This window comes from Protomyctophum bolini, assembly GCF_963924005.1.
Source record: "Protomyctophum bolini genome assembly, chromosome: 24".
NCBI lineage: Eukaryota > Metazoa > Chordata > Actinopteri > Myctophiformes > Myctophidae > Protomyctophum > Protomyctophum bolini.
In genome coordinates, this window is record NC_137885.1 from 26,294,341 (window position 1) to 26,306,564 (window position 12,224).

Below are 12,224 nucleotides of genomic sequence, written 5' to 3' on the forward strand. Positions count from 1 at the left end.
AGGTAAGACAAGTTTCTGTCCTCTGGAGTGAGTGTGGAACTATAGTGGAAATATATAGTGGCCCTCTGGAGTGAGTGTGGAGCTATAGTGGAAACGCCGGGACAACGCTCCACACGTCCCAAACTCTTCTCCCTTCTGTCTCCAAAACTGTGGAATGCACTTCCCATGGCAGTCAGAACTGCAGCATCACTCCCAATCTTCCGCCGTAGTCTGAAAACCCACCTTTTCAGACTCCATCATGGCCCATAGCACTTACTCTACCCTAGATAGCACTTCTGTAGACTTAGATAGCATTTGAAACAGACTTATAGCATGTTATGTAGACAGCACTAGAATTGCATTGTATATAGTCATAGCACGCCATAGTACATATGTATAGCATAGTAGTATATATGTATAGTTCATACGTATAAGTTTCATTATATAGATATTCCACTGTTACTTTCTTAGCTTACGCATGTTTCATGATGAATGTTTTTATGTGATGTATTCCCATGCTTTTGTTCTTGCTTAATGTAAATCGCTCTGGATTAAGAGCGTCTGCTAAATGCCTAAATTGTAAATTGTAAATTGTGGAACTATAGTGGCCCTCTGGAGTGAGTGTGGAACTATAGTATAAGTCGAGAGCTGATAGGGTTAGCCTTCTGTTCAGTGCATTCTGGAGGAGACGGCGATGCTTCCTGTATCCGTGATTGACTCACAGCCTCTCTCTCAAAATGTCTGTAAAACAAACACAAAATGTTCATAAGCAAATACACAATGTTTATCAACAAACACAAAATGCAAACTATTTGTAAACAAATCCACAACGTTTGTAAACAAACCCAAAATGCTTGTAAACAAATCTGAAATGTTTGTAAATAAACCCAAAATGGTGTAAACAAACGTCAACTGTTTGTAAACAATCCCTAAATGTTTGTAAACAAATCCAAAATGATTGTTTGTGCATCTACATATACTGTTTGTGTTCATGATTTTCTCGTTAAATGTGAACGCGCGCGTGTGTGTGTGTGTGTGTGTGTGTGTGTGCGTGTGTGTGTGTGTGTGTGTGTGTGCGTGTGCGTGTGCGTGTGTGTGTGTGTGTGTGTGTGTGTGTGTGTGTGTGTGTGTGTGCGTGTGCGTGCAGCATGCAGAGAACCTGTACAGCCATGTATTCCTGGCCTGTAAGGAAGAGAACAATGGGCGGAGTCACTACCTGGCTCTCTACACCCTATTGGCTCTCCTCAGCCTGGAACTGGCCAATGAGGAGGTGGTGGTGGACCTGATCCGATTGGCTCTCGCTCTGCAGGTGTGTTTGACGATGGGTAAACATTATTGGCCCCTAGGGGGCGTTGACCAATGAGAAGGCTCTATCGGTGTGTATATATAAACGCTGTGATTGGTTCGTTTGTTTCGGCAGGAGCTGGCGTTGACCAATGAGGAGGCTCTGTCGGTGTCCAATCGCTGTGCGATCCACGCCCTCTGCGCCGCCTACCTCAACCTGATCTCCCAGCTCACTACTGTCCCCTGCTTCTGTCAGCATGTACTGCAGGTGTGTGTGTGTGTGTATGCGTGCGTGTGTGCGTGCGTGCGTTAGGGTGACCAGATGTCCCTCTTTGCGTGGGACAGTTCCTCGTTTCGAAGACTTTTCAGGCGTCACACATATTGAGACCCTGTCTGTCCCACATTGTGACTGGCAGGCAAACGCATCAGTGTTCAAATACCCTACTAGTTTAGTCCCCTATAATAGTTGGCCTTCTGTTGTAAACCTCTCTCATTGTCTCTTCCTGCAATATGTGTTTTTAAGCCTGTTAAAATAGAATAAAAATAAAAATAAAGCATGATTTAAAAAAAAAAGTGAGACACCAGAGGAGTTTACCAATAGGCCTATATGGTCGTATATGACATCAAGGCATTTCATAGCAACTCAAGCAGTAAGTTGCTAATCCCCGTCGCCCCGTCCCACTTGTCCCACACAAGCGATACTTCTGTCCCTCAAATGAGCAGTTTGGATCTGGTCACCCTAGCGTGCGTGCGGTGTAGTAGTGGGCTCAGGGGGTAGAGTGACCAGAACCGCAAGGTTCCCCGGTTCGAACCCTGTGGGCTCCCCCAGAGTTAGTGTCCTTGAGCAAGGCTTCAGAGTCTTGCTCAAGGACACTAACTCTGGGGGAGCCCGGTGAAGAGGTTGGTTCTGTGTGTGTGAATGGGTGAATGTAATACACAGTCTATGTAAAGTGCTTTGGATAAAGGCACTATATTATATAAACGCACCATTTAGTAATCCTGTGTTTTGCTCATCAGGTCATAGAGGTCAGACAGAGGGTTAGGGTTAATCCTGTGTTTTGCTCATCAGGTCATAGAGGTCAGACAGAGGGTTAGGGTTAATCCTGTGTTTTGTCTCATCAGGTCATAGAGGTCAGACAGAGGGTTAGGGTTAATCCTGTGTTTTGCTCATCAGGTCATAGAGGTCAGACAGAGGGTTAGGGTTAATCCTGTGTTTTGTCTCATCAGGTCATAGAGGTCAGACAGAGGGTTAGGGTTAATCCTGTGTTTTGTCTCATCAGGTCATAGAGGTCAGACAGAGGGTTAGGGTTAATCCTGTGTTTTGCTCATCAGGTCATAGAGGTCAGACAGAGGGTTAGGGTTAATCCTGTGTTTTGTCTCATCAGGTCATAGAGGTCAGACAGAGGGTTAGGGTTAATCCTGTGTTTTGCTCATCAGGTCATAGAGGTCAGACAGAGGGTTAGGGTTAATCCTGTGTTTTGTCTCATCAGGTCATAGAGGTCAGACAGAGGGTTAGGGTTAATCCTGTGTTTTGCTCATCAGGTCATAGAGGTCAGACAGAGGGTTAGGGTTAATCCTGTGTTTTGTCTCATCAGGTCATAGAGGTCAGACAGAGGGTTAGGGTTAATCCTGTGTTTTGTCTCATCAGGTCATAGAGGTCAGACAGAGGGTTAGGGTTAATCCTGTGTTTTGCTCATCAGGTCATAGAGGTCAGACAGAGGGTTAGGGTTAATCCTGTGTTTTGTCTCATCAGGTCATAGAGGTCAGACAGAGGGTTAGGGTTAATCCTGTGTTTTGCTCATCAGGTCATAGAGGTCAGACAGAGGGTTAGGGTTAATCCTGTGTTTTGTCTCATCAGGTCATAGAGGTCAGACAGAGGGTTAGGGTTAATCCTGTGTTTTGCTCATCAGGTCATAGAGGTCAGACAGAGGGTTAGGGTTAATCCTGTGTTTTGCTCATCAGGTCATAGAGGTCAGACAGAGGGTTAGGGTTAATCCTGTGTTTTGTCTCATCAGGTCATAGAGGTCAGACAGAGGGTTAGGGTTAATCCTGTGTTTTGTCTCATCAGGTCATAGAGGTCAGACAGAGGGTTAGGGTTAATCCTGTGTTTTGCTCATCAGGTCATAGAGGTCAGACAGAGGGTTAGGGTTAATCCTGTGTTTTGCTCATCAGGTCATAGAGGTCAGACAGAGGGTTAGGGTTAATCCTGTGTTTTGTCTCATCAGGTCATAGAGGTCAGACAGAGGGTTAGGGTTAATCCTGTGTTTTGCTCATCAGGTCATAGAGGTCAGACAGAGGGTTAGGGTTAATCCTGTGTTTTGCTCATCAGGTCATAGAGGTCAGACAGAGGGTTAGGGTTAATCCTGTGTTTTGCTCATCAGGTCATAGAGGTCAGACAGAGGGTTAGGGTTAATCCTGTGTTTTGCTCATCAGGTCATAGAGGTCAGACAGAGGGACGCTCCTTATCTGCTGCCTGACCACGTCTTTGTGGACACACCCAGGTGAGTGAGACAGACAGGCAGGCAGGCAGGCAGACAGACAGACAGACAGACAGACAGACAGACAGACAGACAGACAGAGAGAGAGACAGACAGACAGACAGACAGACAGACAGACAGACAGACAGACAGACAGACAGACAGACAGACAGACAGACAGACAGACAGACAGACAGACAGACAGACAGACAGACAGACAGACAGACAGAGAGAGTGGGGGGGGGGGGTGAGGGGGGGTCGAACTCAAATATTCTTTTTTTTGTCAGTTTATGATGTCACACTTCAGACTGGGATAGGATGAGTGACATCAGACTTCGGTGCTCCATAGCAGTGGTTCTCAACCAGTGGTCCGGGGACCACCAGTGGTCCTTGAGGGGGTTCCAGGTGGTCCCCATAGCTAAACGACAGAGTTGGCAACCAAATGGACCCTTGCAGATCTTTAACTCTGGTGGTCTGGTGGCTCAAATGCAGAATAATATTATGTAATGGGTCCTGGTATATCAAAATGGTTGAAAACCACTGCTCTTATTATAATAGTGTTCCAGTTTCCATTTTGTCTGCTAATTTCTTTGTGCAATCACTAACAAATATTATCACTGCGTGCGTGCGTGCGTTCGCGGGAACCCCTTTTGGTGTTAGCATTATGTTGTGCTTTAACTATTGTAAAAAAGTAGCAGATCTACAAGCTCGTAGCGCGCCACCGAGTGGCGCGCTACGGGCTTGTAGATCTGCTATTTTTTTTTAATCGAAGAACGACTGACATAACATATAAACATAGCTTTGTCAGAAAACTGTCAGGATGCAGAAGAACATTTTTTTTAGAATCTTGATTGTGCGTGCTCAGTCTCCCTGCCTCAGGGCCGCCAGCGGGGGGCGCCGTCGTGTTCGTTCTGTCTGAGATCTCTGAGGCTTTAGGAGGAAGTGGATACAACACGGAGCGGCTCAACACGCCGTACACACCACACATAACAGGTACACGCACGCACGCCAGAGGGCCACTGTATTTCCAAACTCTCTCCGGTTTATTGTTTTCAAGCTGATATTGACAAGAAAGAGACAGTACTGTACTACAGTCTGCATGCTGGGGGCGGGGCACGCCATTTTTCCCCTTATGCCCAGCTCTGTGTGTTTGTGTGAGTCATAGCGATGGTTTGATTGGCTGATCGACGTCACCCCATGGCAATGATTTGATTGGCTGAGCAAAGTATAGCCTATATATACCATAGGCCTATACACACATTGAGGATATAAAGGCAGGACAGAAAAGTGAAGACGCATATTGCGATTGGCCAGAATGAATGTGATGATGTCATGTTGTGTATCTACAGTGCTGTGTGTGTTTTCCGGTGACAGATGAGGACCACCCGGGGAGGAGGATGAGTGTTGTGGATGCTGTGTCCGTACAGATGGACTTGAACGCCTACAGTCTGCACCACACTGCACAGGTGTGTGTGTGTGTGTGTGTGTGTGTGTGTGTGTGTGTGTGTGTGTGTGTGTGTGTGTGTGTGTGTGTGTGTGTGTGTGTGTGTGTGTGTGTGTGTGTGTGTGTGTGTGTGTGTGTGCGTGTGCGTGTGCGTGTGTCGGGATTTGCTGACTGCATTCTGTACGGCACCTTGTAAATATTTGTGTCCTTGTATTTGTATCTCTTATGTGGACATAAATAAATGATTAAAATGTGTGTGTGTGTGTGCGTGTGTGTGTGTGTGAGCGTGCATGAGAGACATTGATGACTGAGGACACTCTTGTAAACTTTTCAGCCACTTTACTCTTTGTCTGTCTGTCTGTCTGTCTGTCTGTCTGTCTCTCTCTCCAGAAGTCTCAAACAGAGCAGATAACATTTGAGACATTAAAAAATGCAATTTGTGAGTATTATTATTATTATTATTATTAAACACACATTTTGTTATCATATCAATCAAGTGATTATATTTATGATGGCTTAAGTTAGATCAGTGTAGTTCTATAATGATCACTGTTTGTCTGCTGTTTTTAATTGTTTGATTCATAGTTCAAAGGATCTTTTATTGGTATTATGAGGAAAACAGACAGTTTACAGACATCACCAAAGCTATAAAGTAGAACAACACATTCAAAACAAAACAATGTATAACAATGTCATTAAATGATGAGAATAAATACGTGTGTGTATGCACAACATAGTTGTGTTACAACCAGTGTTGTTTTTGGCAGCAAATTTCTATTTTAGTTTTAGTCATTTAGTCTCTTGAATAGTTTTCACTTAGTTTTAGTCACATTTTAGTCACCTGGAATGTTCTAGTGTTTAGTCTAGTTTTAGTCGACTAAATGTCATGCGATTTTAGTCGACTAAATCTACAGTTGATTTAGTCGACTAAAATGTGTTTTGACAGGCCTTGATGTCGTTGTAATGACATATTTTACACTTTGGTTGCATGCTGAAAATTTTCAGCATGCAACCCAGCATAAAACTGGATCTCTTGTCCACTAGTGCCTTCCTAACATTTTAGTCTAGTTTTTATTTGTTGACGAAATTGTCAGCATATTTAGTCTTAGTTTTAGTCATCATAGATTCGTTTTTATTTAGTTTTTATTTAGTTTTTAGTCAGTGAAAAAAGGTAGTCGACGAACATTTTTCGTCTTAGTTTTAGTCGACGAAAACAACACTGGTTACAACGCAACTTACAGGAATCAATCTTACCATTGAAACCATGAGAATATTTAAATACATCCATATCCCATTCTGACCGGGAACCTATTTTGGTGTTAGCATCATGTTATGCTTTAGCTATTGAAAAATAGCAGGTCTGCTATTTTTTTTAAATCGAAGAACGACTGACATTTTTAGAATCTGATCTCAGGTCAGAATGGTGTTAATCAGACCAGTGTGTGTCCAGTGGAAACCTCGTATGAATCTGATCTCAGGTCAGAATGGGATATAGAAAAGGTTGGCTTGGAATCAACCTCCTGAAACAAAGACAAGACTCCTCACCTCAAACGTGCACTTTGGGCGACTCCAAAGCAAACTCCACATGCCCCAACATTGTATTTATCTGGGACCTTACCTGGGACCTTACCATTAGCTTTAGAAACGGGTAGATTCATTGGTACTCCTGAGGAGGACAGAGTCCGTCTAGTGTGTGATTTAAAATAAATTGAAAATGAAATTCATTTTTTGTTTTACTGCCCATTATATGAAGAATTAAGACATGTATTATTTTGTAAAATGACAACCATCTGTGCTGACTTTTTCTGGTTGGAGGACTATGAAAAACTGGAATTTTGTTTTTTGGAAAGGTATTTTTGCTTTGGCAGACTTTTTATGCAGGGCGTGGGAAATAAGGCAGAATGTTTTGTTTGTGTAAAAAAAAAAAAAAAAAAGGAATATCAACAAAACATATCTGTTTATTGTACACAATGCAATATTGAAGCAATGTTATGGTGTGTCCTGTAAGTCAATGTGGGCTGGGCGCCTTTGGTGCATGACACAAAAATAAAGAAATCTATCTATCATATTTACCTGCCATCGATACGGATATGACCCGATATGAGTTGACCAAATAAGGGCCGATAACAATGCTTTTCTGACCCCTCTCTCTCTCTCTCTCTCTGCCTGTCTGTCTCTGTCTCTCTCTCTCTCTCTCTCTCTCTCTCTCTCTCTCTCTCTCTCTCTCTCTCTGCCTGTCTATGTCTCTCTCTCTCTCTCTCTCTCTCTCTCTCTCTCTAGGTGACAGTGTAGCGGTGGAGCAGCAGGAGGAAAGGAGACGTCAGCTGTTGGAGAGGTTCCAGAAGGCTCCCTTTGAGGAGATCGCTGCTCACTGTGGCGCGAGGGTCAGTGCTGCTTTCACCCAGCAGAGGGTGCTGTCGGGTCACATTGTCAGTGCTGCGCTGTGTGTGTGTGTGTCCCAAACTATGGGTTCTGGTACCCATTTAGATATCTAATACATAATTATAATATTGTTGTTATTATTACTACTTTCATCACTTCCTTTCCTAGTTATTAAAAAATATAATGAATGTATCTCTCTCCCCCCCATCTCTCTCTCTCTCTCTCTCTCTCACTCACTGTTATGTCTGTGTCTCTCTCTCTCTCCCTCCCCCCTCTCTCTCTCTCTCTCTCTGTGTCATGTCTATGTCTCTCTCTCTCAGTCGTGTATCTTACAGAGTAAACTGGATGAGATCTTCGAGTCCACCATCAGGCCGCCGCCCTCGCCCTCAGGCTCCGCCTCCGTGGGACAGGCCCCGCCTCGTTCCATCCCCCTCTACGAGATGAAGTTCCCTGACCTGTGTGTCTATTAGACGCACGCACACACACTCACGCACGCACGCACGCGCACACACACACACACACACACACACACACACACACACACACACACACACACGAGACTGAATGTATGATAATATAATATATGATAATATAATATATGATAATGCATTATGAAATCATGAAAGCTTTTTAAACCATAGTTTTTTATTCCTGGATTCTAGTTGTTTTTGCAGAAGAAGTTTGTAGATATGGGACAATAAAAACAGAATATATATATAGAGAAAAAATAAAACATAATGGTGTTTTTGATATTGTGAGAAAAAAAAAAGAAGTGATTTGTTTTTGTGTTCAGGGAATGAGACACATTTGGTTGGGTGTTTAAAAAAAAAAGGACACTGATTTTGTTTTGCTATTTGGATGTTTGACTGTGGTACACTTAATTTTTCTCTTTAATGGCGACAATGCATATGTGAAGTATTAATGTTATTTCTGTGAAAAAAAAGAAGAAAGTAAGAAGAGTGAACAGATGTTATTTTGCTGTTTGGGGAGAAGTATTTTGCTTTTGGGGTAAAGAAGAAATGTGATTTTGGTGATTTGAAAATGTGACTTGAGATGTTACATGATTATTCATTTTTGTGATTTGAAAAGAGATTACAGCTTTGGGTCTTTTCAAGCCTTAGTAAGGGGGATGTGGTGTAATGTCATTACCTGGGTGAACACATTAATGATGACGTCATACTAGGGTGGCCGGATGGGGTTTATGTGACAAGCTATACCTACTTGTAAACACACGTGTATTGTTGCCCTGCAAACTATCGTTCAGTAAACTATATTACCCAAGCTCTGATTTTTTTTTAATCCTCGTTTTTCATCATTTTGGACCATGGGCTATAGCCCATATCGTACGGCATACTATAGCACGCCGTTTTTCATCATTTTTGAGGATTTGAAAAAATATGAAAAAAACGATGGGTTATAGCCCATCGTTTTTTTAATTTTAGATTTTTTTTTAATCCTCGTTTTTCATCATTTTGGACCATGGGCTATAGCCCATATCGTACGGCATACTATAGCACGCCGTTTTTCATCATTTTTGAGGATTTGAAAAAATATGAAAAAAACGATGGGTTATAGCCCATCGTTTTTTTAATTTTAGATTTTTTTTTAATCCTCGTTTTTCATCATTTTGGACCATGGGCTATAGCCCATATCGTACGGCATACTATAGCACGCCGTTTTTCATCATTTTTGAGGATTTGAAAAAATATGAAAAAAACGATGGGTTATAGCCCATCGTTTTTTTAATTTTTTTTTTTTTTTTAATCCTCGTTTTTCATCATTTTGGACCATGGGCTATAGCCCATATCGTACGGCATACTATAGCACGCCGTTTTTCATCATTTTTGAGGATTTGAAAAAATATGAAAAAAACGATGGGTTATAGCCCATCGTTTTTTTTTATTTTTGATTTTTTTTTAATCCTCGTTTTTCATCATTTTGGACCATGGGCTATAGCCCATATCGTACGGCATACTATAACAGACACGCCGTTTTTCATCTTTTTTGAGGATCCGCCTATGCTCATTGTGCAGAATGTCCCATTTCAAGTTTTCAAATGTATAAAAACCTTTTAGAAAATAGCAGCTGTACAAGCTCAAACAATGCGCCGCATTGCGAGCTTGTAGATCGGCTATTTTCAAATATGGTCAAAATGTATGTGGGAATCCAGGTGAATGGGTGCACCTACTGCACCTGACCTAGTCACATGACCAGCAGGAAGCACAAAAGTCTTGTTCCTCCTAGTTGAGAGCCATTTTGCCTCTGCTGCAGGAAATGGGGTACCCTCTCATGCAGGGTGAAGGAGAAAGCACATGGTAGGCCTTGTTTGTTGCAGCCAATGTTGCTAATGGCTTTTGTTTGGTTGAGCATATGCCACTGTTGGCCATATTGTTCATTTGTGCACTTTAGTCTGTTTCCATGTTGTCTTGTTTGACCTTAATAATCAAATGTTCCCTAGGAGAGCTAATTATAAACTTGTCACTTTATTATCTTAGTATCTTGCCTCACTGATTATTGCCCTAATGTTTTATTTATAAAATATATATTTACAATATATTTACTTTACTATGTGAATTTGATTTGGCATATTTATCTTATTTTGATTTGTTTATTTGCTGTGTGCTGGCTGGGGGCAAACTATCTCAAAATCTAAAGCTTTTAGAAGCCGTTGTCCCATGGCCTAATGTGCAATGATTGGGCTGAGGACATGGGTGCATACTGGGCCATTATTAATATTGATTGATGTGGTTTAGATGTTGCTGCTATGTACTTTATTTGCTTTTGGTATGGTGTATTTATCTTATTTTGATGTTTAATCTGCTGTGTACGGTTAGTTTAGAGGCCACAGTAGGCGCGTGGGCACACACTGGAAACACCTGTGGACAAGCTATGCCTCATCTGTGAGACCTGACACTTGCATTTATTGTTTTCATGATACATTTTATTTATTGGCTCAATGTCTCCTTTTGATGTTTAGCTGTAACCCTAATCCTTCTGTTGGGAATGATAGTCCCTTGTATAGATAGCAGGTAAAAGCGGTAGTGAGTCAATTCACATTTCCGTCTTCTGCGGAATAGCTTCCACCACCTCCTCTACCATTTCCTTCTACCACCACCTCCTAATACCACCTCCTTCTAACATCACCTCCTAATACCACCTCCTAACACCACCTCCTAATACCACCTCCTTCTAACATCACCTCCTAACACCACCTCCTTCCATGATGTGGTGGAAGCTGATCTGCAGAAGACATGTGAAATTTAGAAAATATAGGGATGTGCCGATGAGACATTTTGGCCGATATCGAGATCCGATATAATTAATTGCTGTTATGGCCGATAACCGATATTACCGATGTCGATATGATCTCATTCTGTATTGAAAAATTATAATAATTTTGTCCATTCTGAAAAATACATGTAACAGGGTAACTGCACTGCAGGCTTAGGCAAGTCAGATTTAACTTAAATACTTTTATATTTAATATTGTAGCATTTTTTATTTCCCCATCCACTCCTCCCTTTTCTCCTCTTCTGTACAGATTCACAGTCCAGTAAGGCTGGACCACCTCCTTCCATTATGTGGTGGTAGCTGATCTGCAGAAGACATGTGAAATTTAGAAAATATGTATAAAAATGAAAAAGACATGTACAGGGTATGGTTAACTATGAACGTGTCTGCTTTACTACATAAGTGTCAAATAAACGTTACCATGACAACCTTTTGTCATGGTATATAAATTATGTCAGATAATATTTGTATTCACAATTATATCATTATATTGTAATGTATTTGCCTGTAAAATTGCTTGCTCTGGCTAGTATCTGTCGGTCCTTTTAGCTACATGTAAAGTGTCTTGGGGACTGACCGGTATGATGCTGGTTGTGTTTCCCATCAGTGTGGCTGTTATTAACACTGTACAGACTCACGGTCCAGTAAGGCGTGCCACTAACTCATCGTCCGGGGAGACACTCCCCGGAGTTTATGTCTCCCCCTCTGCAGGTCCATGGACTTCTATTATGGACCCCCAGCTGCCTCAAGAGTGTGACCGTGGACCAGGCCTCTTTATGGAGCCAGCAACAGAGTGCCTGCCTGCCTGGAAATAGTCAAGTATCATTATGTAAGCTAAGAACCTAACTGTTGAAATGTCTATGTAATGAAATGTGACATACAGTAGCAGTATCTATGCATAGAGTCAGATGATACCTGAGGAAAGGGGCTGGTCATTTGTGTGCAGGCCAAGACAAGCACACTGGAAATACCTGTGGACAAGTTATGCCTCATCTGTGAGACTGACACTTACGTTTAATGTTTTCATGATAAAGCTTTTTCTTGGAGCAGTATCTCTCCATTTAACACATAGAATGCTGAAAGCGTTTTTAAACGTTTTATTATAGCCACCCCTAAGAAGCGCATAACGTTTTTATACGTTTTATGGTCCAAAAAACGTTTTTTTATTGATTACTATAGTTCAACTATATTTGCGCCCGGACAACTCATAATGTAACACCGATCGGCTCTAAAAAGAGTTAAAACCCCCCCCTGCTGAAAAGAGGTGTTGGTCTGAGAAGCGTCTGGCACCGCCTATTGGTTGGTCTATGCGAGGACGTACGACGTAATGGAGACGGCCGTCCGGCATAGACCAACGCAGATGTCAG

At 42.1% G+C, this 12,224-nt stretch overlaps 1 protein-coding gene across 2 annotated transcripts in view; it reads left to right on the forward strand.

Annotated features, from left to right (window-relative positions):
- Positions 1-8,256, forward strand: part of LOC308312013 (protein EFR3 homolog B-like) — a gene marked incomplete at its 5' end in the record, with an annotated part of 22,831 nt that extends 14,575 nt beyond the window's left edge. Inside the window, 9 exons of one of the 2 annotated variants that reach the window (XM_080758862.1) lie at positions 1-2; positions 1,127-1,288; positions 1,400-1,531; positions 3,697-3,764; positions 4,606-4,733; positions 5,115-5,206; positions 5,575-5,623; positions 7,465-7,568; positions 7,887-8,256. The exon at positions 1-2 is cut by the window's left edge and continues 74 nt beyond it. In XM_080758862.1, the coding sequence (XP_080614988.1) occupies positions 1-2; positions 1,127-1,288; positions 1,400-1,531; positions 3,697-3,764; positions 4,606-4,733; positions 5,115-5,206; positions 5,575-5,623; positions 7,465-7,568; positions 7,887-8,036 (887 nt within the window). In that variant the 3' untranslated portion in view covers positions 8,037-8,256. The remainder of the gene's footprint in view (positions 3-1,126; positions 1,289-1,399; positions 1,532-3,696; positions 3,765-4,605; positions 4,734-5,114; positions 5,207-5,574; positions 5,624-7,464; positions 7,569-7,886) is intronic. The other variant, XM_080758863.1, reaches the window with a different exon arrangement.
- Positions 8,257-12,224: the final 3,968 nt, after the last annotated feature.